Raw genomic sequence first — 27,837 nt, 5'->3', positions numbered from 1 at the left:
TGTCATCCATGGACTCTTTCCTTGACGATGACAGGATGCTGGAACAACGAATTCGAGTCTCTGTCCTGCGGTAAGGGCATCTTGTTGTCAAAACGAGGAAAAACCCTAAGCATCTGCATCATTTGTTTATCTTGTTATCCGTAGGTGGATTTTTGATTTGAGCTTTTGACGAGGTCCATGCTAGTAGTGGCTTCTAATGTTGTCGAACCCTTGGCTTTTAGTGTCCGGTGGCGCTGATCTCAAACAAGTGTTTGGCTTTGCAGTGTTGTAGGGGCTGTAAACGCGTTTACTGATTGAAACAGTCGTCGGTCTGCGGAGTCCGACAGTGGACTGGACTGATGAGCAAAAGAGACCCCACGTTAACATCCGTTGGGGGATCCCTCATCTTGTTGAAGTCTTTGCCAATAATTAGTCATTGGTCACTGGAATTTCCTCTTCATGTTCTTTAAACTGTGATCGTCATCCCCACCTTCCTTTACTATTCCTGTTTTCAGCATTAGTAGATACAGAGAGTTAGCTGTTTCCACGCGCTTACACGCACACACGATAAGAAGATATAAAGAAGTCTTGTCAGTAAATGGAAATCCGGTATTTAATTGACCTATTAAATTATCCTCCGAAGATTTTTATTTAATACAAAGCATACAACAATACTATTTGGTATTGGTTTTCTTTTTCCTATTATTGAATTCTTGCGTAGAACACGCAGCTACTAAACGAAGAAGAACTAGGATCATGACAGAAGATTTTTATTTACATTCAAAGCATACAACAATACCATTTGGCATCAGCTACATGTTGTAGCTTGACCCATGTTAAGTCATCTTAGCATGCAGTTCTCTGGCGTGGTCTCCAACAGTTTCCGTCTCTGTTCCTGCTGCGCCTGAAGCCTGTCTCCTTCCAGCTCTTTGGAGCATGTTCTCCTGTGCGCTGATGGTGCTGTGGCGAGCATGGACGTACCGTTCTTGCCTGTCCCGCACTCGTGCCAAGCAGCTCCCCATGTATATATGTGTTAGATATAGATAGATAAAGAGATAGAGAGAGGTAGAGGTGTAGTGAAAGGGATGCATACAAGTGGAGTCGCTTTAGAGTGTAGTGAATGGGAATAGTAATAAAGGTAGGAATCAGGAGCGAGAGGTTAGAAGGGGAAAGAAATGTGCTCTGCTGATGCCTATGAAATGATCGATCCCACAAAACAATCACACTAAATTCGAGTAGATCGTAGTTTGTGGAACACAAACAAATCTATTATTGATTACATGATGGTTCGCAAACGATTCAAGTGGATACAATTAGGATGGCCTGTGGATGTCCACTGGCACTCATAAGCTCGATCCACTGCTTCCATGGAAGAGTTTCGAATTTTAACCATCTTTTGCCGTCATCAGAAAAGATGGCAGTACTATGATTAGATCTCCGGTATGGTCTCGAGCGTTGGTCTCCAACAGTCCTTGCCGGGGACGGGCACGGTCGAGCTGAGGCTGCAACCTCTGCCTCGTTTCAGCTCGCACAACATGTCCTCCACCCTGCTCTCCCTGCGGCTGGCGAGCATGGAGAGCAGCAGAGCCGCCTCCTTCTTCGTCATCACCACCTTCACCCTCACGCGATCCTTCTTGCCGTCGCCTTGATCCACAAAGCGAACGGATCGCTTCCTTTCATCCTTTCTGCTCGGTGCAGGAGCAACTTCTTCTTCCAGCACATCACCATGAGATCTGCTCCTGCTCTTGTGTCTCTTGGACTCCTGAGACAAGCTGGGCAAGCAGTTCCCCATGTGTGATGACGAGAGAGAAGGTGAGGGAAGTGGCGAGAGATTGTGTGAGACATGGGAAGAAGTTGCATGGTAGTAGAGCTTTATAGAGAAGTGAACTTGCTGACTAGTTGATTGGAATATAGGAGCAGCAGGAGTCGAAGAGACCGATTCAAAGGAGATAAAAGGCAAAGGATTTAGACAAGAGTAAGAATGGTCGTGAGGAGACGAACGACTTGTAAGTTACACCGTCAAGCACGACTATAATATTTTAATCACTAATTACCAAAAAACACTGACCTTGTGGCATTACTTTGTAAGTTACGAAATTAAAAGGAAAAAATATTTTAAAAAAAAATAAATTAAGAAACATAGTATAAAAATGACTTTTGGATGTTAAAGAGCGAGCTTATTCATTTTTGATCGGGTTAGAATAATTTTAGTTTGAAAGCCTAATCCGATCTGTTCACTTAAATTGTTTGAATATTCGATTTTATGATATTGGATTTGACAGGCATTTTTAGAATTTTTTTTTTATGAACTATTTTTTATTTCATTTGGAGATGATAAGTTTGCTCTGTTTACTATACAATTTATGTTATGGGATCACCTGTAGCCACGAGCTATGGGTTCGTTTTTCTACTTTGTTTGCTTTTCTATCTTATTTTTAAATTGTTTGTCAATTTCTAGGAGTCAATTATGGTATTAGAAATGCTCCCTTGTTATTTTGTTAATTAATAAAAATGATAGAGACAATCGTGCTAACGTAAGATAGGACATCTCAACATTATCCATACTCTTGATCGGTGCATCAAAGGCTAAGATCATTTATGATGGATCCATAATAGGTTGGGGAAATATAAAGGTTTACATAAATATATGCTAGTGAAAAGCAAGACGATTGACTTGCATTTAGTTGATTTGGCTAAACGACTAAGTGTATTTGAAGTTATTTTATAGAAGTTTCTTGAATTCACTATTCATCATAGAGGAATCCATATGAACCCCAACTAGATGAAGGTTATTTAGGAATGAGATCACTCACATTAGCGAAGGAGTAGAGGCTGACGTGATGTGATATGGCATCAAGCTGATATCAATCTCGGTTAAAAGATAAATCTCTTTGTTTCTTTTGAGTCCTTTGAGAACCCCATGGAATTCAAATGGACAAAAGGAGTGCCGAGCTAACATCAACCATCCAAAAAGCTACAAGGTCAGTCCATCCTAACTTACATCTCCCAATCCGGACCACTATTTGGTAACCTATTCATTATCAGCTCTTGTCCAAGAAGTTAAAGAGGCATTGAGCATTGCTATTGCTTTTCTATCTTATTTTTTAAATGATTTCTCAATTTCTAGCTGGGGGAGAGGAGTCAATTGTGGTATTAGAAATACTTCCTTATTATTTTGTTACTTGGTGAAAATGAAAGAGACAATCATGATATCATAACATAGCAATGCTCAACGTCATCTCGATGTTAGTTCAAACTCTTGATGGATTCATTAGTGGTATTCACGAGGTTCAATACTCGAATTGACTCACAAACATTATAGTGGTTAAAATATCTAATAGTGAATGAACATATTTTCATTAAATAGATATGAATAAAACTTGTTCAAAGGATAACTATCCATTGTTTCTTATAAGATCAACTGGTTGATGTCATATCGGTCTTGAGCTATTAACTTTCATAAATACATTCTTAAAATACAATTAAATCAATTAGATGTGTATTGCAATAATGACATATAGTTTGAGAATAATAAGCAAATTAGATGAAAATACAAAGAATTACTCGATAATGTGCTAGTGAAACGCAAGATGGTTGATTCACATTTAATTGGGTTTCTTGACTTTATTATTCATCATAAAATCATCTGGGAATTCTAAAATTATGAAGGCCATTCAAGAATGAGATCACCCACAAAAGTGAAGGTGTAGATTTTGACATGATGTATCATGACAAGGAGCCATTACCGGTCTCAATCAAAAAATAGATCTCCCACTTTTTTTCTTAGCCCTTAAGATCTTCCGGCTTTAAATAAACGGAAGAGTGCCAAGTTAACCTTAACCATCTAAAAAGTCGTAGAGCCAGCCTTTTAGAACTTGCATCTTCTAGTTTGAGGGACAAGCTCTATATGTACTTGGCTATAACCTTCTTTATTGTCATCTTAGTTCTTGTTCTCGAGGCTAGAGACATTTAAAAATTGATCTATTATATTAACAATGGAGTCAAACTGAAATACCAAACTATTTCAAGCGTACTATCCATGTTAGAACAAATCAACCACTTCAACAAATACTCCCATGTTATCAATTGTCTTCTCATTTTCTTATTCCTTAAATGTATGGTTAGGATTGATATCCAATCGATACCGATTGAAACATGTTGATAAACGATAATCATATCATACGAGATTTGGCACCCTCACTCACATGGTATATCCTGCTTGTCCCATACCAAATCGAATAAAATTACATTCCTTGATCTATATTAAGTCATAGAAAGCAAATTCATAGATTCCAATTCCTCTATCTATTGTTTCCAAAAGAAAAAGGAACTGTACATTATTATTCATCATCGCAGCAAATACAGCTTCTGGACAAAAACAACCAAGAGAAAAAGAAAAACGCGAAGGCCACAACCCTAGAATGCTGACTGCAACACAAGAAAAAAAAAAAACCCTTCAAAATTAGCACCCTGAACATATATAAGACCACCTACTTTACTTTGTTTTGACAGAGTGACTACATTGGTAGCCAGAGATGCTTTTCTCCCAAGCATGGTGTCGATCGGACGAACCGACCACAAATCTAGGCAGTCACTCTGTGGACTAAATCTTCACTGGAGACAGGGTTCTCCTTGCTACAAGTATTCACATCTTTCATCAGATACTTGTCCACCTGGGAGGCAGTTTGACGGCCCTCGTTAATGGCCCAAACGACAAGCGACTGGCCTCGTCGACAGTCTCCTGCAGCAAACACCCCATCTACGCTGGTCGAGAAACGCCCGTACTCTGCCTTGAAGTTCGACCTGTTGTCCCGCTCCAAGCCCAGCTGATCAGCAATCGTCTGTGAAGATTGTTGAGAGCATGAGTCGGTACCCCCATTGACAGAGATAACCATGTAGAGCCTTAAGTCTTATCATGCAGAATTAAAAACTTTGCTAGATGCATGTAGCAAAACTTGATGCCATATTCATCTTCATGAGAAAGCAATGGAGATGACTTGATCAGGGTTTATAAAGATACAGAGGAAAACAAATAAAACTTGCCAAAGAACAAGAAAGGATAGTTCATGAATTATCTACTGAAAACCCAAATAGTTTAGGAACAATAGAGAAAGAACTCACCGACTCTGGACCAAGGAAACCCATGGCTAAAAGAACCAGGTCAGCCTCTATAATCTCCTCCGAACCCTTGATTTCCTCAAACTGGAATTTGCCACTACTATCCTTTGCCCAATGTACACGGACCACCTCAAGGCCTTTGACAACTCCACTTTTGTCTCCCACGAATCGTTTAGTCAGGACCTCATAGGATCGTGGGTCTTTTCCGAACTTGGCTGATGCTTCTTGATGACCATAATCTACTCGAAAAATGCGAGGCCACTGTAGAAAATTTTAAGAGCTAGAATCAGAACCGTAGTTGCCACTGTACAACGGTTGTAGTTTGCTTTCAAAATTTTAAGAGCTAGAAGAAGAATATTTGCTTACCCTTTACAAGAAAGAAATTATAAAGGAAAAAAAAAAATAGAACCTAGAGATATTAGAAAAACTAAATTCAAGAAGGTCCACAATTGAATGCATCTTGAACTAATCTAAACAGATGATCATAACAGACAAATCAATGGTAACCAAGGGAGGGTACTGAACCTGTGGCCATGGATTGCCTGGTGCTCGTTTTTGAGGTGGCTCTGGAAGGAGTTCTAGATTGATCATGTTGGTGCAGCCATGTCGGATAGATGTTGCAATACAATCTGTTCCTGTGTCTCCACCACCTATCACAACCACCTTCTTCCCCTTAGCAGACAAGTATTTACCATCCTGCAGATTGCTATCAAGCAAGCTTTTGGTGTTTGCATGGAGAAACTCCATAGCAAAGTGAACTCCAGATAGTTCTCTTCCAGGAACAGGAAGATCCCTGCACAAGAAGCATTTTCAGTGCACGAGCCCGCTACAAGTAACATGACACCTGGGTCAATATGGCTTTTACAATCAAGAGGACAACATACAAGTATCAACACCATGGTAGATAATTATAGTCAAGATTCACTGTCTGTGAGAGAGAGAGAGAGAGAGAGGATGTACATATGCTAGAAATGAAGTAATATATATATATAACATTAAGTAAGCATAATTCCCACCAATAAACATAATAACAGTAGGTTCAGCAGCAATTGTAACACCTGAATTGAAATTGGGGTTCATTGTTTAACAAGGGAATATCTAGACACAAAAATGGAAGGAAAAAAAATGCATATCATATTTACACAGTGAGTCAGTCAAACTTCCAGGTTCAATAATTGCAGGATGACAATTTATGTTAGTACACATTGTCAACTCAGACTTTATAAGAGAATCAACTGAATACTTCCATGAATAAGTTATCTCAGGTATATGCACAAATTTAAATCAACGTACAGCATTATTTTGCTTATGTGCTGAAAATCTATATTCATAACATGATAATATCTACTTGAGCAATTCTAACAAAATTGCATTCTAAGATGGAAAGAAATGTACTTTGTAAATTTATTATGATTTGCATGTATCCATAAACAAGTCTTGCAGAATTTTTGTCCAGAAGGATTGTGTAGCCAGGCATGACAAATGCAAAATGAAATTCAGATGAATTCAAACAGATGTTCATATTAATACATCTCTCGTTGTTACCTTGGCTTTGTAGCTCCGCAAGCCAACACGATGGCATCATTCTCAGCACGGAGATGGTTGAGGGAGTACATGGGGTCAACTCCAACATTAGCATTCACCATAAAGTTAATGCCTTCCCTAGTCATCAGGTCTACACGGCGTTGAACAACATCAACCTTGTCAGCCTTCATGTTTGGAACTCCATACATCATTAGACCACCGATGCGATCAGCACGTTCGTAAACAGTGACCAGGTGACCCATTTTATTTAGCTGATCAGCTGCAGCAAGACCGGCTGGACCACTACCAACAATGGCAACTCTCTTCCTGCATCAATTACACAAGATTTACCAACAAATAAACTATCTATATTACACCTTTCAGGAGTCAAAAAGCTAGTCCATTCCTTTCTTGTATATCCGATAAAAGATAATTACAGGTAAGAACACTACTATTTAAATAAAAGAAAAAATATTGTTTGAAATTAATCAAAGATATACGACTACAAGAATGAAGCATTTAAAATAGTTCTTATAAGTTACCAAGAAAACATCAACTTTAGTTTACCTTCAGAACAGCCACTATTTATAACTTAAATCTGGCACAGGTATTAGCACATAAAAGTACGTTTAATGCTCTGCTGATGGAAGTAAGAACAAAATGTTGCTCCCTCTCTTGTTTGGGTAAGGAAAACAGAAAGATTAAATTAAAATTTGCATATCCATTCATCTCAAAATCTAATTGAAATTCAGGCTGTTCACATCAGCAGCAGGTTGTGTCCTAACATGATATGGAGAAATGTCCACTAAAGGGCATACATAGGAACAGACTTCTTGGCCTATTGGGATTATTTATTTAATCATTATTTAATTTCTTAGAGGAAATCAGTAAAGCTATATCCAAAACAAATATTATTGCAAGCAAGTTGATGAGATTATTTTTCTTTCTTACAAACAGAGAATCATTCTGAACAAGTCCATATAACTCTGAGGCATATAAATGAAACAGCAGAAGGGAGCTCATCCAATCAATGGAGGACATCTGCAACTCCCTTGGAAGGACCGAACAAGTTGTCAATGAAAATAAAATGAGAACAGACTCGGACTCTCAGTGATGGATAACTTCATCATCAAATCAAGAGAGATTACTGTGAATTTCCATTGATATTGTCACAACCAAATCCCATCTGCCTACCAATTCAATATCTTGGATGCAGTGGCCCCAAAACTACATGTCCAAAATAACTAAACCAAGTTGTTAGTAGCAAACTAATCTAAGCCAATGTCATCCTCATCACACTTCCAATATTAGGGTGCCGCACCTTGATGCTAAGGTATTATACAGGCAAAATCATTCCCTAGTAGACGACATGTAAGGCCCATGGTGCACTCATGACTTCATCTCGTGATGTGTCGTTGCCTAACTAATTCTAGACTCGTTAACTTAATAGCTTTTGACATACGGGGTGCAAAACCAAACCCAAGATGTTAATTGTAGGCTCATCTACCCCTATGTACCATTATAACCTTCCAAAACTGATGACTAAGCAGGGTGTCGTAGATACTGAGATTTTGAATTTTCCTTGCATTGAAATAATTATTTACAAGGATATTCAGTGGTCCTATGACTTTGATTTGCTTCCTTTTATATAAAATTACATAAATGATCAGTTCTGCAGGTCAATGATTATTTTCAATAACTTGTTAACACTATAGCACATAAATGTAACTCCATTCTTCCACAAGAATTTCCAGAATGACCCAATAATTTTTGCAGAGCATGACAGAAGCTACAGATACACAAAACAGAACCAAGAAACATTAACTAATTGGTACTTGGTTGGGTCCTATGAACTAAGCCACAGAAATAGAAATACAAAACTTTTGATGATTGCTTGAGGTAACAGAAATGAGAAGAAATTTTACCCTGTTCTCTTTTGTGGAGGACGAGGTACCATCCATCCTTCTTCAAATGCCTTGTCTATGATGGCACACTCTATGCTTTTAATAGATACAGGATTCTCAATGATGCCAAGAACACATGATCCTTCACAAGGAGCAGGGCAAACTCGACCAGTAAATTCTGGGAAGTTATTTGTCTCCAAAAGCCTATCTAAGGCTTCTCGCCACCTATTTTGATGGACCAGTTCATTAAATTCTGGTATCTTATTTCCAAGAGGGCAACCAGAGTTCTCCTGCAAGATGGAAGAGTCGAAAAAGAAGATTTAAGATATTGATATAAATACATTATCACACATTTATTCAGGACCAAAGAAAGGCATTTATGAGCACCTGATCATACTCAACATTGAGAAGCCACAAAAGAAAATTATGCTTTACAAAAGCAACAGAAAGAGGAATAGATTATTACAAGGCAAAACATCCATCAAAGACCAAATTTTTTTAGGTGTTGATAGTCATCCTCGAGGGGTTACTATATTCACTATAAGAATCAAGATCAAATTTCCCGCCCCAGAAAAGGACAGCACAGCAGCTTTTCGTAAGCTTTGCTTTAATGACCCTAAAAATGTAACAATACAGACTCTACTCTAGAAAAGAAAAAGTTATGCATGGTTTGGCCAGGCTCAATATCGGGTTACCAGGGTATAATGGCTGGTGGAAAATTTAATTTACAGTTCATGCACCTTAAGCAATTAGGACTTCAAAATTCCATAAAAGATTGTTTTATAATCAAAATAAGAACGAACCAAGTTCAATTAGACAACTAATTCTAAATTCTAAGAGCCGGTATCTGACAACTAACCTTTGATGGTGGCGATATGACCTAAATCTAATTATTATTTTATATCCTACTACGCCATTGTAAACTCAATAGACATGCAAAAAAGAATTTCCAAGCCACAATTTTGGTAGCATTTGTCATGATATAAACTAGTTTAGTTCCACATAACCGATCACATATGTTCCATATAGCACCGGAAATGTAAATCATTTTCATATAATAAAGGCCTCGTATTACAAAGACATGGAGCTTATTAAACCAGATCTCTATCACATCCTGCAAGTACCTCAAATTCAAATTTGCTAAATCTGGAATAAAACTGTGAATAATGAACTAAGATCCTGCATAATTACATAACTTTCAAATGCTAGGTGATTAAATGGGAGTACAGATAGAATGAAGTACCTAAGTACATCACGATGCAAACCTCTAGCAATTTATTGTTTCTTTAAGTTTATTGTTTTAGGTTTAATGACGTTTTCTTATGTTGGCACAAACCCACTAAACTCTTATTCAAGGTTGATGATTTCGTATACTGGTATTGTACAATACCAACCAGGGCTCAGACTGGTTTCATAGAGTCTATATCGGCATGCCGAGTGTCAGTACGCTAATATATACCTGAGTTTAGAAAGAAAAAAAAAGCCTAGGAAAGGCTGCAAAAACAGAAAAAAGGAACTTCCTGATACATGTCTGCTACTGGGTACCCCACCAACTTACCTGGTAACATACCGGTACCCTGTGTGACCGGTAAATACTGCCACTGCCCATTCTTACTAATATCATATAAACCTTGGACCCTTTACGTACAAAAAAAAATGAGAAACCAAACATTTTGACACAGCTTAAGATGTAACAGAAGAGAGCAAATTTAAATGCACCAAATTTTACCATCAATACAAATGAACATTAAAAGATCTCGGTGATGATTTAGCATGAACCTTTCTTGGTCTAGATAATAACATTTTACCTGATGACAAAAGGGAGTTCCACAGTCCATGCAGCGAGCAGATTGGGTTTTCATTAGTGGCCCAGGTTTTGATTCTGTGGCAACTTCTTTCCAATCTTTGATTCTATCATTAGGGTCCCTGTATGAGATACCCTGCCGCTCATAAGCAATAAAACCTCGATGCTTGACAGCATTATCAACCTGTGTTGGCCTTTTTGCTGCAGCCAAACCTTCCGCTTTCTGTATATAAAATAACTCCATTTAGCCCTTGTGTCTATGACAGTAAAAGAAAGTTAACACTCTGGCTCTGCACATCAAAAATCTACAGCTTCTGTACAGGCATAAGAAATTTTCATGGATTAAAATGAAATTCTGTGGAATGGGTAATTTTGCAGAACTAAGAAACAGGTTCCCTAACAGAGCAAGAGGGGAAATTTTGTCACAATACTAACAAAATTGAAACTTGGATAGAGAATTACAAATATATAAATTCATAAAGGAAGATTCTTCTGGTAAGGTCAACTTCTCAAAATGATATATCAAGACAGCTGGATGAAAGATACAATCAACAAAAAAGTGGGTTAAAATTAAGATTACTACAGAAATATCATTGAATAACCTGAGATAATAAGGGCAAAAAATCAAGATATAAACAGTACACAAACCATCCATCACAATCATGAAGTATCTTACCTTCCCGTTCAAAGATGCTGCTGCCATTTTCTTGAGTTCTTCAAATGCATCCTTCTCCATCAGCTCCTTTTCTTCTTGCTCCTCAGATTCTTTGGCTGCTTGTTCTATCTTCAAGTTCTGAACAATTCTTTTATAATCTCTTGGAAATACTTTAACAAACTTAGGCAGCAGAGAGTCAAAGTTGGAGAGGACTTCTCTTGCCAACACACTGCTGGTATGGCGCTGATGTTGTTGTATCATCATTCTCAAGGTTGTGATATCTTCTCCATCTTCAATCTTTTCAAGATCAACCAATTCAGGATTGCATTTTGTGTGAAACATCCCATCCACATCAAAAACATATGCAATTCCACCACTCATACCAGCAGCAAAATTTCTTCCAGTTTTGCCAAGAATAACAACTGTACCACCAGTCATGTACTCACATCCATGATCACCAACACCTTCAACAACTGCTCTTGCACCTGAGTTTCGGACACAGAATCTCTCTGCTGCCATTCCGTTAAAATATGCCTCCCCACTTGTAGCTCCATATAGTGCAACATTGCCAACAACAATGTTTTCACTTGGGTCAAATTGGCTCTCTCTTGGAGGATAAACGACAATTTTGCCACCAGATAATCCTTTCCCAACATAGTCATTGCTGTCACCCTCAAGCTCAAGGGTGATTCCTGGGCAGAGAAAAGCCCCTAGGCTCTGACCAGCACTTCCAACTAGCTTAATATGGATGGTATCTGAAGGCAAGCCTTTCAATTGATATTGTTTAGTGACCTCGTGACTAAGCATGGTACCGACTGCACGATTTACATTGCGGATTGGTGTCTCAACATAAACAGGTAAGCCTTTTTCAAGAGCAGCTTTTGATGAAGTGATGAGATCCTGATCCAATGCCATCTCCAGACCATGATCCTGTTTCTGAATGCAATATTGGGCAACTCCTGGACGAATATCAGCTGCAGGTCTAAGCAGCAATGACAGATCAATATTTCCCAATTTTTCATTACTCTTGGCCACTTCCTTGTCAATTTCAAGCATGTCTGCACGACCAACCATCTCATTAATTGTTCGAAAGCCCAGCTGTGACATAATCTCACGAACTTCCTCTGCCAGCATAAAGAAAAAGTTTATAACGTGTTCAGGCTCTCCAGCAAATTTTTCACGAAGTACAGGATCTTGAGTGGCAATGCCAACTGGGCAAGTATTTTTGTGACACTTCCTCATCATAATGCAACCAAGAGTAATTAAAGGTGCAGTGCTGAAACCGAACTCTTCTGCACCAAGTAGAGCAGCAATTGCAACATCTCGTCCTGTTTTTAACTGGCCATCAGTTTGCAGGACTGTTCGGCCACGGAGGTCATTTGCAACTAGAGTTTGATGTGTCTCTGCCAAACCTAGCTCCCAGGGAAGCCCTGCATTTTTAATGCCAGTCCAACGAGAGGCACCAGTACCTCCATCATGGCCAGATATCAAAACATGGTCTGCATGTCCTTTTACAACTCCACTAGCAATTACCCCAACGCCAGCCTCAGAGACTAGTTTAACACTGATTCGAGCACCTGGGTTCGAGTTCTACAAAACAAAATTATGGACTTGCATCATATAAACATAGATGTAAAGCCTCTCACACAAGCAAACCAAAATGCAAATTGTCCTACTACCAATGGTTTTCATATAAGGAATTACAAGGATGAGGGACAATCAAAATGAAAGCAAAATGAGGAAAATACTAATTTTTCAATCTTCATGAAACAACATTTTTAATGATCACTTGCATGGGCAAAACAATATAGGAGAACAATCATTTTATCATAATCAAATACCTTAAGGTCATGAATAAGTTGTGCAAGGTCCTCAATTGAATATATATCATGGTGAGGAGGAGGACTAATAAGACCCACACCGGCAGTGGAATTTCTAGTGACTGCAATATCACCAATAACTTTATGACCTGGAAGTTCGCCTCCTTCACCTGGCTTAGCGCCCTGCAAAGTAACAAGATCATCAAACAGAAGCATACAACAAGCAAAATGAATTCCAGAAATACGATCTCACCAAATTTCAAAGGTATTCATCAGTTATAGATACAAAGACACACTAGTGCTTTGTAGACTCAGCATCATCTGCCCATGAACACAGATTCATAAACAAGAGGAACTTATGTTCCAATAGGAGGAAAGAGGAGGTACAAAGGTAGAAGATTCCCCATTGTTCAAATTTCAAAGAGAAAAGTTTTGGATCAGGATTGTTATGCTTGTCGTGATTACCTGAGCCATCTTTATCTGGAGCTCATCTGCGTTTGTGAGGTAATAGCTTGTCACTCCAAACCTACCACTTGCCACTTGTTTAATCGCACTCCGCTTTGGATTCCTTGAACCATCTGACAGGGGTTCCATACGAGCAGGTTGCTCACCTCCCTCACCTTCAAAAAGATTGAAGAAGAAATAAGCTAGCATGACAAAATAAAAGATAATCCCCATCTTTATCTCTATCAGCTATCATAAGAAAACCCACAAACAATCAGTATACACAAAGTTAGCAACATAAACATGCACTTGTAAAAACCTGATGTGTTTTTCATAAAACACAAAAACAATGAAGCACTAGATCAAATCTCAAATATAGGCGCAAGTTTTCCTTCTAAAAAACCCTGGAAAAGGTTAGCATAGCTAAAATTTACTGACAAACATGAGAACAGATAGAAAGACCCAAAGCTTAAAATAGAAAGGGGCTTTGAGTTGAAATTTTGTAGATAGACCTATAAAAACACTCAACAAAGAAACACCTTTAAAACAATACCGAATAAATGGTAGGTCAGTAGTTTTAATACCTTGAAGAAAAAGAAGTACACCTAACAGTCAGGGTAAATTATTCATTGGTAGGAAGAAAAAAAATAAAGAGCAAATTTCACGAGAACATTTAAGCTTCTTAATCAAATAAAAACAATTTAGCCAGTGGTAGGTATGAACAGGTGATGTGATTAACATACGAAAAGATCAGACACTAAAAAGATTTTATGGGCTGTTTCAAATAAGATCATACCCGTATTAGATTTGCCTCCAATTTTATTCATTGCAATTGCTAGGGTAGAATGTGCTTCTAACGAGATTGAACCATAACTCATTGCCCCCGTGCAGAAACGCTTGACAATCTCACTGGCAGACTCTACTTCATCCAAGGGAACCTTCTCAGCGACATCCTTAAACTTCAGTATACCACGCAAGTTGCATGTCTTGTTCAGCTCCTGTATACGCCTAGAGTATTCTTTGTATGCTGCAACACTATTAGCTCTGGCTGCCTCTTGTAACTTGGCAATTGCAAGGGGATCATTAAGGTGCACTTCACCTCCCTTTCTCCAGTGGTAATCCCCAGGATTAGGCAATGCCAATGCTTCTGCACTTCCCAGTGGTAAAGCTCTGGTTGGAAATGCCAATTCATGAAGACAAAGGGCATCCCCGGCAAGCATTTCAAATGTTGCACCTTCAACTCTACTTGGGGTTCCTTTGAAGCATTTCTCGATCACCTCGGAAGAAAGACCTAGAGCTTCAAAAATCTGTGCACCCTTGTAAGATGCAAGAGTGGATATCCCCATTTTAGCGAGAACTTTCATCATTCCATAGTTACTCGCTTTGAAGTACCTCTTGACAAGATCTTCTCGAGAATGAAACTCACCATCGACTCTAGGAGGGATCTTTCCATCAATCTGCAACCGCCAAATTGCTTCCATGGCCAAATACGGGCAGATGGCATCTGCACCAAATCCAACAAGGGTACAAAAATGATGTACTTCACGAGGCTCAGCAGATTCCACCAGCAACCCTATGCGTGTCCTTTCAAGCGTTGACACTAGATGTTGATGAACAGCACCAACTGCCAAGAGGGAACTTACAGCAACACGCTCAGACGAAAAGCCTACATCAAAGTCAAGGATTCAATCTCTTTTAACACCAAAATTTATAACATGGATATCATAAACATTTAGCAGCATGCAATTTACATGAAAAGCAATAAATATCACAAGGTCTCAAGAAAGAGAGTATAAAAATCAGAAAATGTGTAGAAGCTGAAATGAACCAGAAAGCCAGATAATAGACTAACTGCAAGTGAAATGATCTGCTTAAATAACAGAGATGGACAAAAACTTCGAAGGGATGAATCTAGGGATCTCAATGCTATCATGCCTTCAAACAGACATGAGTACCCTAAATTTCTCAAGCCCTCACCTCTGTCAGACAGTACAAGGGTCGTATACCCCTCACGGATTGCGGCACGAGCTTCCAAGCAAATCCTATTCAAGGTTTCCTCTAAACCCTTTCGACCATGTTTTTTTGGATACGTGATGTCAAGCACTTTGCTGCGCCAACCTCTGTAGTTCATCATTTTTATAGATTCCATTTCATCAATGGATAAAAGAGGCCCCTTCAACGAGAGACGATGGCACTGCTCTTCAGTGGTTTCAGTAAGATCGCCTTCTGGACCAACCATGCACTCCATAGATGTAACTATTTTCTCCCGAATTGGATCAATTGGTGGATTTGTAACTTGAGCAAACATCTGCTTGAAGTACTCAAATGAAAGTTTCTCTCTGTTTGACATTACAGCCAAGGGAGCATCATTTCCCATTGAACCTAGAGCTTCAGTGGCATCTTTTGCCATAGGCAACAACAGCATATCCAAAGCTTCAACAGTGTAGCTGCAAGTAACCAAATTTAGAACATGCAGTTTTATGCAAGTAGACAAGAACAAGAAGTACCATTACTAAGTGATGAGTTACCCAAAAGCCTTGAGTGGTGCCAGAAGACCACGAATCCCCATATTTTCCATGTCCTCATCATGATTCTGGGACTAAGGACCACAAAAACCAAGTACTCAGTTTCCAATATGCAAAGAGAATCAAGAATGATAATTCATTCAAATAGCATTAGACAGACTTACTGGTACAGTTCCAAATATGTTTGGAGGAATCATGTCACTTTTAGGAATAGAATTGACAATGTCATCAAGACAAATCTTCTGCCTCTTAAGCCATTCCCTGTATGGCCTAGCTTGTGAGTACTGCTTCTTCAATGCTTCATCATCAACAACAGTACGATTTTCAAAATCCACTAACAACATCATCCCAGGGTTAAGCCTTCCTTTCCTCAACACATCTGCAGGAGGAATGTCTACGACACCTACTTCACTAGCCATGATAACACGTCCACTATGTGTGATGTAAAACCGTCCAGGTCTCAGCCCATTACGATCTAAAGTTGCTCCAAGATAGCGACCATCTGTAACTGTAAGAGAAAATCAGCACACATCAGCAGAGTCAATGTTAGGAGTATTACTCAGAGCATGCGTTTGTGCAAAATCTCACAAGATATTAGAGCAGGTCCATCCCAGGGCTCCATGAGGGCTGAGAAATATTCATACAAAGCCTTTCTATCAGGGTCCATGTTCTTGTCATTCTGCCATGCCTCAGGAATCATCATCATAACAGCTTCAGGGAGACTTCTACCAGCACGGACCAAAAGTTCAAGAACGCCATCAAATGCCCCTAGAAATATGCAAGTTATTTCAGATCAAGCCTTCATGCATGTATGAAATCAGCAATACGTCGCATTTAATACCTACGTATTCAGACATAGAAATGAAACATGGCAAATATTCAATACGCAAGTCGCAAGCACACTTTAAAGTAAGGCATAGAATACTGCAACTATCAAGGTAGATTCTACCTGAATCCGATGAGCTAGCATCCACGATCGGAAGAAGTTTCTTCATTTCATTCTTTGATAAGCCTAGTTCCTTGCACTTTAAAAGGCCTTCTCGTGCCTTCATCCTGCAAAGCCAAAACAAACAAAAAATGCAATGCAAACAAGTTGAGTTTACATGAAAATGACATCCAACACCATAAACCCACTCCGTCTTCAACATACCAATTCACATTTCCTCGCAATGTGTTGATTTCTCCATTATGACCCAAAACACGCATAGGTTGTGCACGATCCCAGCTAGGAAAGGTGTTTGTGGAGAATCGTGAGTGGACCTGCACACACGAGCATTTTTTTTCTCAGGGATCTAAATTGAACCATTCCAAACTTGTACTCTGGAGTCTCATCTAGGTATCAGATAAAACTCGAATCAATGCACTTAAAAGCACCATATATTCTGTTTTATCTTCACTGCCAATACAAAATAGCACAGGAACCTAGGCTACCTTCACCAAATACCATTCTTTTCACCTTCAAATTGGAACTCTCCTCCCACTGACCATGGGGAGCACTGCATCATGATTCTGCAACATGGTTTACTAAGTTATCGACTATGAAGATCTCACCAACCCACCCAAGTTATTCAGCACTCAAATTGAAGTAGTACCGAACACAGCAGAGTATGAGATATAATTCAAAGTCTAATGCCTCAGAGACCTCATTTAACCTTAGAAGAGTTCCATTACCAGAGTCTTCCCTTGCAGCCCGCTTTGACCAGAGTTTGTACATAAAGAAGAAGATCAGATAGGGTTATATTTACCAGGGCCATGTAACTTGTAAACCTTTCATCACCGAGATCTGCATAGTAGTAGTCCTTCAACTGAACAGGTTTCAACTGGCCTTTATAAACCACAGTCCTGCCAAAATCATATTAGTCAGTGATGCTCATTGCAGAAGATTGAGAACTCTATCCAACAGAGAATATGAGGAAGATAAATAAGATTATTCGATCCCTGTATAAAGCTTATGCTAGTAATCCCCTCGATTAGATGAGCTATCCAAAGTCTTTGCTATCGAAAATCATAAGTAAAAGGACTAACCTGGAAGATAGTGAGCATATATAGAAGTCCCTAGCTCCACCATGCTGCAGATTCAGGGCAGCTCGGATAGCTACCATTGAAACCCTCCGTAGTATATACATCTAGATATATTTGGAATTAAGAGTCAAACCTCATGATAATAAGTTGTGAGAAACAGCCATTACTGCATGAGTCTATAATAAGAAATACATAAAGACATAGTAAAGAACCTGTTGCTCGAAATCAGCACTTGACCGTGGACTTGGTGTAAGGAAAACTTGTTCGATGAGTGGCTCTGTTTGTCGAGCTGACTCACCCAGATCTCGGTTATCTGTTGGTACCGGGCGCCAACCAAGAACCACATGTCCCAAAGATTCTGCAACCTGCATGCCCAATAAAAGTATTAACAGACTGTTCTTATGAAGATCAATCATTTTAAAAGGTCCAAAGGAGACACAAATAATAAAACAAAACTCGTTTAGAAATTATGAAAAAGAAAAGAAACTGAAACCTACAAGTGAGACATTTACATACCAAAGTAAGCATCCAACAAGAGCTTTTGGTTGTACAAATTCTCTTAAACTTGAGAGATGTGACAAAAGTAATGTGTCAAATTAAGCGTACCAAATTCTCAAGTTTACCCAAAATGCCAGGTTATCAACGTCTCAGAATGTCTAATCTAAGAAGAATCTTAGGAACACGAAAATTAGTTCAATCTAATAACTATTTAAACTTAATCAACTAAATCGAAGAAGGAACATGAAAAATATTTTCCCTGTGGAAAGAGAAATTCTGATAGAAATATACTGGAATGACACTTATTTGATGTTAAAATTATATGTCATGTAGTGGGGCATGCCTTGCAAGTCTGAAAAAGACACGTACGAAACAAATTGAACATGAAATAAAGTTGGAGCTGGCAGACAGAGTATACAGAGAAAAGCTTAGGAAAATGCACGTGCAGAATAATCAATCATAACAGCAACCTAAATCCCTGCAGGAATTCGGTCGTGAGCTATCAATCGCTCCGACAGAAACACCGACAATAGCAATAAACTAGTGCGCTCGGGTTGAAAATAAAGAGCAAAAAGAATTTGAAAATAAATCTGTCTTGAAAATAAAGGATCAGATGGGTGGTTCTGACCATTCAAGGTCAGCAACAGTAAACAGTTACCTTAGTGAAAACAATTTTGCTTTCCTTCCTTCGACTGTCATCCGTTGGCAAGAAAAACATGCCAACTGCATATTGACCGGGTGGTGGCAGTTGAATCCCAATATCCTCGGTAACCTGCAACACATATAGCAGAAAACAAAGGCATCTATCCATAAGGATAATTTCCAAAACTAAAGAAAATAACTCTAAGTTACGGATTTGCATGATGCTCAATATTTTCATCAAAGGCGTATAGGTATACATAAACCTTAAAGAAACAAACAAAACTTAAACAAATACACACGAACTCAACAACATCATGCAGGCCTTTGACAAGGAAGAACGATTGAAAAGGACAAGATCCGTGCCTCCTTGAAGAAACCGTGAGGGAGTGCTACGAGGATGCCGGCACCATCGCCTGTGTTGGTCTCACAGCCACACGCACCACGATGAGCCATTCTCACCAGCATCTCCAAGGAATCAGCAACCTGCAGAGTTACCAGCCATAAATGGACCCAAAGTCAAATCTGATCAAGAATGCTATCAACAGATATGATTTCTTTTAATAGACATAAAATAGCATAAAGATATGAACAGAGACAAACCGTTTTCCGGCTATACTCGCCCGAGAGTTCAGCGATAAAGCCAACACCGCAAGAATCTTTATCGAAGGATGGATCATAGAGACCAAGGGGCTTCTCCGGCACCTGAGACAGGGCCATAGATGGAGAGACAACCCTCAGCTTGGGGGAACGTCCCGGGCCATCGATCCGCCAACGCTGAACACGTTCAGAAGCTCGAAGCTTTGCACCAAGAAACTGGCTCTCCAAAGACACCGCCTGAGCTCGCCTGTAGGCAGCGAATCGCGCAGCCCTACCTCCGCGGCAGACGTTCCGCTTATGGTTGACAACGGAAGGGAGAGCCACCGACTGATTCTGGAGTTTGATGGCCGAACCTGGGACCGCCGCCATAGATGACGAACTCTAGCTAACAAAGGAAAGGGGGGATGTACGACTTCTCCCTCGAGATTTCAAGAAAGAAAAGACTGAGAGTTTGCCAGGCCTTAGAAAGCTTCAACTGGATGGATTCAGCCGAGAGGAAACAGATCTACTATATAGCAAGCTATAACAGAAGAAAGAGCCGATTCGAGGACTCTGCCGTGCCGGGGGATCAAGCAAATTTATCCTGCAATACATGAGAAAGACCAAAAAAATGAACCTCGATGAAACCCAGAAATCAAACAAGAACACCGGCTGGAACTACGAACAGGAACGTAAGGCCAGAATCTACCACGGAAATAATAAACGAAAGCAGAGATTTGGAGGAATCTTTAACTCCTTAGCATAAAAGAAACCCCAAAACAACAAAAGCCAAAATACTTCGAGGGGGAAAAACCAAAGAGAAACCGACATCACACGGATCTCGACGACGAACCATAGAGATCTAAGATAGTTCATATTTTTTTAATCATGTTCTTTCTTTACTTGTAAAACAATAGGGTATTCGACAGATCTTCCCTCCACCAACCCACCTCAGAACGCTTCTCCTCTCCCACCAACCAGCCGACGCAATCACGAACGATCTACCCCTTCTGGAGACTCCACCCGCGAGGCTGCCTCTCCCAATCGAAGGCCGGGATGAGAGATCGTCGAATGGACGAACAAACAGAAACAGAAACAGAAAGCACGGACGGTCAGCCGATCCCTAACCGATCCCCCTCTCCCTCTCTCTCTCTCTCTCTCTCTCTCTCAGAGCTCGCTCTCCGGGCGCAGGCGGTTATTTATAGCCCCGGTTCCAGTTCCCGCCGGGCCCCACCCCATCTACCCCCGCGGAGGTTTTCCTTTTCCTCTCTCCTTTTATTCTCCATCAATTATTTTTGGGAGCGGGTGTGTTAAACTTGAAATCCCCGTTCTTATTTTTAACCACGGTGGGGTCCCACGCGCGACAGGGACTACTTGTCTCTTGTCGGGACACGTCATCGGACGTGCCCCTACGCGGCACTCGATGGCCGCTCGTGGGCGGGTCCCACCCAACCGACAGCTCCCCCGGCCACTCCCCGGCTCGGTCCCGTGCTTCCGCGGTTCTCCCAACGGCCCCGGTCGCCGTCACTTCTACTCAACCGCAAGCGCAAACCGAACGCCCGGCGGTACCGGCCCCCGCGCTCGCCTTCCCGTCCCCTCCCATTGACCACGACTCATTATCTAATCAACAATATTTTATTTCTCGGGCGCTATTAAAGCTTATTGTCATCACATGCATCACCCACCGTCAATAATCTCCGTCATGTACACTGTAGCAGCGCAAACTCGATGTCGACGTATGTACGGTATCTACATACGATATCACTGGTTTATTTACATCCATTGCAAAGTTACCTCTGTTCTTTAGGTAGAAGGAGAAGGAGAACGAGTCACACCTGCCTGCTTTGCTTGCCATTTCATGCACGTAATATATGATCATCCCATACTACATTGTCCTCTAAGAATCAATCGAGTACATGACGAATCGGTTAATTATCTTTCACGGTGACGAATCCATCGACTGTTCCTCTCGTGGATTAACTGTTTTGACGGCCACATAATTCTACTTTCATTCTTACATCATATAACTAATATATATATATATATATATATATATATATGATGTACCAAAAAGTTCATTTCTTTTGATGCAGAGCGAGATTTGGAGGAAGAGATGGGGGTAGGTGGGGTGGTGGTAGGTTGACCAGAAATTAGATATGATGGTGTGAGGTTTAATTAAACACCTAACAGTTAAGCACAAATAAATAAATAATAATAACGATAATATCGATCTGCATTCGATGTAATTATTGAATGTTGCTGGAAGACAACTGTAACAAGCCAATAGAAAGATGTTTGACCAAATATTTTGACTTTTTTTCGTATGAATTATTGTCATGTATGATGAGAACTGAAGATTCTACTTATTTAGTATGTATGTGTATACTCAGATACCAAAGAATGTTTAATATATTGCTTCCCTCGATATTGACAGTAAATAGGACGAAGTGCTGTATTTTTAATGATGATGACAGTAAAATATGTCTCGGTATGTATGCAAGCAAATATTGGACCAATAAATAAACTGGGATTTAAAAAAGTACAAAAAATAAAATAAAAGGTTCAAACAAAATGGTGGGGCCATCCATCCATCCATCCATTCTTCTTTGAAGACATCAACAAAAGGTGAGAAGTGGAAATTTGCTTAGTATTTTAAAGTCTTTGTTTGGATGATCATCTCCACCTCCTTTTAAAACCTTTGGTACCTTCGCTGAGAAAATATTTATTTAAATTATGATTCGACACATATCAACACAATTGATAAGTGAAAAATAAAATAATTAATATCAAAAAATATTTTACTTAAAATTTTTATATTTTATTTCGAAACTAATTCGATCATCAGATAAATTATACCAAGAATCTCACTTAAATCACAACCTTTGTGCGTATCGATTTAGATTTTGAATCAAATCGGATTAATTTAAATATTACCATCATTTATGATTTTGTTCACACTCAAAAAATTCATTAAATTAATAGACTATTTAATAGTAATAATAATAATAATCTTAAACCGATGATGGTAGATTCATGTAATCAAATATATATAAATAATCATTTGTATTCTTAAACCTAAATCAGATTTGGCATATTAAATAGATAGTTAAATAATCCCCTCTAATCCCAACTAAGTTTCAAGAATTGAAGTGAGAATCAGATAATAGTGAAATTTGTTGAATAATTGATTTGAAGGCTGTTTTGACAAGTTTTTCACACCAAATAAAATATTATAAAAAGAATTCTAAAATTTTTATGGTGCAATATGAAGAAAAAGCATTTCATGTTTGCTCTAAATTTTGAGATATTATCTGGATTGCTAATCAGGTCAAATAAGGATCAGGATTTCAAAATTGATAAACAGAGAAAAATATATATATTTTCTGAAACTGATTAGAGACTAAATTTAATTGCTCATATGATAGCATTAGTTTTCCAATAAGATGATGGCAGAGTCATTTCCAAGTCTTTGACACAATTTTCCAAAAAAATCAAAAGAAAATAAAGTATTAATCTTGAAGGTTGAAAGATACAGCAAGTGGCAAAAGGTGCAGTGGCAAAGGGTGTTGAACTGAGAAGGCAAGCACGTGTTCAATAAGAAACACATGAGCCCGGTTTGGTCTCTTCACTTAGACATCATTACAATTTGTTTTATATCTAAAGATTCAGGAAATCAAACCAATAGTAGAGATGGACATCAAACTTGACCCCTTTTTCTTTGAAAATAATATATTATTATTTATGAGTTCAAATCAAAATGATATATATATATATATATCTCAAATTTATCAATACCTAATATATGTATAGATTCTTTTAAATCTTCTAAATTTGGAACAATTGTGCTCTTATTTTCAATCTTTTAATGCTCTCTTATTACTATTGTGAAATTATTGATTTTGATTAATTATTAAAAATCTAAAATTATATCCATTAACAAAAGATCAATATTTTTTTGAGTCACATAATACCATAGCATACTAATAGATGTCATTTATATTTTGATTAATTTAATGTGATTTTGGGCTTGTGCAGAATTATTTAAGATGTCTGTAAGATAAAAATATTGAGCCTCCGTGTTTATCATCTATATAAACACTATAGTTGAAAAAGATTTTCTAATCCGATCCCTTCAACACAAATTAATAACGCGAAATGAATGCATGTGATCGCGAGTGATAAAAAATAATCTTACTTTTTATTATACCAAAAAATAAGTTTTTGTATACTATCGTAAAAGAATAAAATAATTTATATAAATATTTTATAAGGAGATAATCATCAATTTATTCTGGTAATAATCTTTTATTGGTTATTTTTCAACTAAAAGAATATCGTTTGTATTCAATCTTTGTCCACTAGTAAAATAATAAATGATTGATGACATTCTGTCTGTCACTATTCAACTTAAACTACTTCGTAATTGAAATACAGATTTGACATCTGTTAGATTTTTGCTGGTAAAAGCCATTTATACGTTACAAGTTTCTTTCTTCCTAATGATATCACACCAACATGTGAATGCCAAGACTTCTCCTACTCCGAGGAGAAGACTTAAATTGGATCACACCAACCTTCGAGTCATCGTCATGAAATCGCACGCTACCGCGCCTGCAAGCGAGAAGCCGTGCCTGCCTCATCCGTGACGACGCTGCCTTGCCGGACAAGACAAAGGCAGCCTCGTCCGCCGGGCCATACCGACTTAGAACCGGCGATTCCTTGAATCTGGGAGCGGTGGACGGTGGAAGATTGCTTCCGACTTGTGATTTGATAGCCATGACTCGACGAGAAGAACACACCTACTTCGCATACGTATTCACTGTTGTCTCTGATCATTGGCAGGTCATAGGGTAAACGAACAGGTCTTCTTCGTTGAAGGACAAATGAGTTTGGAGTTGGAAGAGCCACACACCTACTCCCTTCGACCTACCACTTCCTGGGGGCGGATGCAGCCCACCTTCTCGAGGAGGCACGAGGGATTTAGGCGTCGGCTGAGGACGTCACACAGATTCATTGCAATTGCAATCTATGGGCAGACATGCCACGAGTAGATTCTGCGAGGAGATCGGTGGTATCATTGCCAGTCACGTTTGCGGGTGGTTGGCTCGCCGCCTTGTTTCATGTGATCACCGACTCACCAGCCTTTCTACCACCGGAGAGAATTCAGTACAAAAAGGTGTTTTCGCTTTAAGATGGTGCCAGATCACAGCCCATCATGCTGGTCTTATGAAATCAAGAAGTGTTTGATGGAGGATGGTAGGTCGATGGAACTGAAGCATCAGCATCTTCCAACCTGATGGGAGTCGGTGACAGACAAGAGTATATTTTCTTGCATCTGTTCTTAATCTGGAATCTCATTCCAACTTGCTTTAAAACCCACCACCAAGATCAGTGGCCGAGTCTACTTTCCATCTTGATGATGGCCTTCATTAGCTCCCCACCTTCCAAATCCTTTCAGCCTAAGACTTTTGACCGCACCACCTGGAACAATGCTGATCATTGGACATGCTCTTTCACAATGTCCCATTGATATCGCATCCAACAACCCAAAGTGTTTTGAGTTCCTCATTGACCACTAATGTTAATGGAAGTTGGGATTAATACTGCTGGTAGTGGAACATGATGGTCAAAGATTTTGAGCTGGAATGAATCTGATCCCTTGATTTGTACATACATTAAGCTGGAAGCTGATTCTGTCTGCAAGTCTCTCTCTGTCTGCTCTCACCTTCCAATGCATTGAATCTGACGTCCATGAACTCCCTCCCACCAACCCAACTCACCAGAAACTGTCTGCTGCATTCTGCCAATTTTTCTCTGGAGCTTTTCTGCCGTTGATTCCATTGCTACGTACCTGAACATGGAACTATTCTTGGATGAGTCTGCATGAATAGGAACCTCCCAATCATGATTTAAAATATTGGTCAGAATAAAAATATTAAACAATCAACTATATGAGATATTCTTTCATTCGATGGAATGATCATGTTGAGCTTCAACAATTAATCTTAAAACACTCGAGTCTTTCTTCGGCTTCGATTAAGTCGAGTATTAGGATCTAATATTTAATGCAACTCAAAATTTTCACTGTCAGGTGGTGGCAGAATTCTTGGTTTCCTGTCAGTAATCTTGGACATGTTTGATGCATCGGCCACCACAGATGTTGCTGTCCGACGATAAAGTGCTGCTTCTTGAATCCGCTTTGGTTCTCGACAAGCACGACGCCGACGTCGTATAATCTTATCTTCCAAGATGGAAAACCAACCTACGTCTTTTCCCATACGAATCCGAAGGAAGAAACATATCGATCCACACCCAATCACACATGTTATTATCACACGTGTTATTGTCCGGTCTTTGTTTGTTTGACAAGTCTCATCTAGTCTCGCATCGGTATCAAAAATCAAGTTTGTTATTTTCTATTATAATTATAAATAAGAGCCTAGATTTTAAAGCAAGAGGTATCACAAAACTTAATTATTTATTTTGAGTTTAATTTCTATTAATTCTACACTTAGCTAAAATAGTTTGGACTTATAGTTTGAATTTTTCGTAGATCAATTGACCGAACCAAGTAAATCAGGTGTCATTGTCTCTTTTATTTTTCTGTTTTATTATCTTTATTGGGTTGTCAAATTATCCTTTGATAAATTTACTAGGGCCAGCTCTAACAAATTGGTATCAAAGCCTGGTTTCGAGATCTTTGGGCAACGATGACAATATCAAATATCGTTGTCGAGAAATTCAATAGAAATATCAACTTCGACATGTGGCACCTCAAGATAGAGGTCATTCTGGTTCACGACAGAATTGATTTGGCACTATAGGGAGCTGAGAACATTCTAGATGATACGTCAAAGGAAGATCTTGTGGGTATGGATAAGAAGACCCGATCAAGCATTATTCTAAATCTATATGACGGGGTTTTACGGGAGGTAGTTACGGAGACTACGACTAAAAGCATGTGGGATAAGCTTAAAGCCTGATATATGAAGAGGAAAATGGAGAATCGTCTCTACTTGAAGTAGAGTTTGTATATGCTTCGGATGACTAAAGGTACATCTATACTCTCACATCTTGATAAATTTGATTTCTTAGTTATGGATTTGGAGAATATATATGCGAAAATTGATGACAAGGATAAGACCCTATTACTTTTGTGTTCTCTTCCCCAATTCTTTAAGTATTTCCGTGATACTATGATTTATAGAAAAGAAATAATTTCATATCAAGAAATTAAATTTGTACTAAAATCTAAGGAGCAAATAGATAGGGATATCATTGGGGAAAGTAGAGGGAATCAATTTGAGGGTGCAGATATAAAAATTTAACAGTAGTAGATCTAAATCTAGATCCAGACATAAAAATTTGGAGTGCAGATATTATCATAAAATGAGGCACATTAAGGCTGATTGCTTTAAATTGAAAAATAAATTAAAGCAAAAGAAAACAATTGTTGAGAATGTTGGAAATATTTTCTTTGCTAATGATGACAAGACGAGGTCTAAAAATGAATGAATTTTAGGTTCGGGCTGTTCTTATCACATGTGTCATAATAGAGATTTGTTTTCCACATATGAATCTTGTAATGATGGAATTATTTTGATGGGCAATAATGTCGCGTGTGATGTTGTTGGTAGAGACACAATCTGAAATAAAATGCATGATGGAATTGTGAGAATGTTCTCTAATGTTAATGTTAGACATGTTCCTGATTTAAAAAAGAATCTCATCTCTTTAGGCACCCTAAAAGCTATTGGGTGTAAATACGCAACTGAATATAGAGTTATGAAAGTTTCTATAAGTGCCCTTGTTGTTATGAAAGCTTGTGAGTCAGGTAGCTTGTATATTTTGCAGGAAACTCCTGTCATAGGCTCGGTTGCAATCTCGTCATCATCATTGTCTGATTCCGACATCACCAAATTTTGACATATGGGTTTGGGTCATATGAGCGAAAAATATTTGAGCATATTAAGCAAAATTGGTCTTCTTTACGGACATAGTACTAGGCAATTGGATTTATGTGAACACTACATTTTTGGAAAGCAGAAAAAAATCAGTTTCAATTCTCCAATAGTTCACAAAACGAAAGGTACTCTTGACAATATTCATTCAAACTTTTTGGGTCCAGCTCGTGTTCAATCTAAGGGTGGTGCTAGATATACGTTGATTTTTATTAACGATTATTCTAGAAAAGTTTGGGTTATTTTCTGAAGTAGAAAAATGATGTTTTTATAACCTTTAAACAATGGAAGACTTTGATTGAGAAGCAAATTGGTAAACAGATTAAGCCGCTTCGAACAGATAATGACATGAAATTTTATGAAGG

At 38.8% G+C, this 27,837-nt stretch overlaps 1 protein-coding gene across 2 annotated transcripts; it reads right to left on the bottom strand.

Moving 5' to 3' along the window:
• Positions 1–4,265: 4,265 nt before the first annotated feature.
• LOC103992734 (glutamate synthase 1 [NADH], chloroplastic) lies at positions 4,266–20,681 on the bottom strand. 2 transcript variants are annotated; one of them, XM_009412558.3, is made up of 23 exons: positions 20,462–20,681; positions 19,536–20,115; positions 19,299–19,418; positions 18,952–19,065; positions 18,008–18,160; positions 17,799–17,899; positions 17,519–17,615; positions 16,924–17,033; positions 16,723–16,826; positions 16,362–16,541; positions 15,938–16,281; positions 15,777–15,847; positions 15,226–15,695; positions 14,045–14,914; positions 13,270–13,424; positions 12,826–12,987; positions 11,006–12,574; positions 10,334–10,552; positions 8,547–8,815; positions 6,643–6,948; positions 5,623–5,890; positions 5,101–5,358; positions 4,266–4,820 (listed from the first exon to the last, which is right to left on the bottom strand). In XM_009412558.3, exons 2-23 carry the CDS (start codon positions 19,899–19,901, stop codon positions 4,563–4,565), a joined length of 6,564 nt encoding a protein of 2,187 aa, XP_009410833.2. In that variant the 5' UTR covers positions 19,902–20,115; positions 20,462–20,681; the 3' UTR covers positions 4,266–4,562. The 2 variants fall into 2 exon arrangements, with proteins under 2 accessions (XP_009410833.2, XP_009410832.2); XM_009412557.3 differs by lacking the exons at positions 17,519–17,615; positions 17,799–17,899; positions 18,008–18,160; ... (2 more) ...; positions 19,536–20,115; positions 20,462–20,681 and adding an exon at positions 17,205–17,475.
• Positions 20,682–27,837: the final 7,156 nt, after the last annotated feature.

This window comes from Musa acuminata, chromosome BXJ1-7, assembly GCF_036884655.1.
Source record: "Musa acuminata AAA Group cultivar baxijiao chromosome BXJ1-7, Cavendish_Baxijiao_AAA, whole genome shotgun sequence".
Taxonomy (NCBI): domain Eukaryota; kingdom Viridiplantae; phylum Streptophyta; class Magnoliopsida; order Zingiberales; family Musaceae; genus Musa; species Musa acuminata.
Note: the sequence above shows the minus strand (reverse complement) of the source record. Positions and strands in the feature narration are given on the sequence as shown.

Excerpts from the sequence above, each read along its gene's own strand:
- LOC103992734 (XM_009412558.3), bottom strand. The coding sequence starts at position 19,901 with ATGGCGGCGGTCCCAGGTTCGGCCATCAAACTCCAGAATCAGTCGGTG. Across the intron at positions 13,425-14,044 it reads TGGAGGCAAATCTAATACGG|GTGAGGGAGGTGAGCAACCT; the intron begins GTATGATCTTAT and ends ATCTTTTTGAAG. Across the intron at positions 5,359-5,622 it reads CAGGCAATCCATGGCCACAG|TGGCCTCGCATTTTTCGAGT; the intron begins GTTCAGTACCCT and ends AATTTTCTACAG.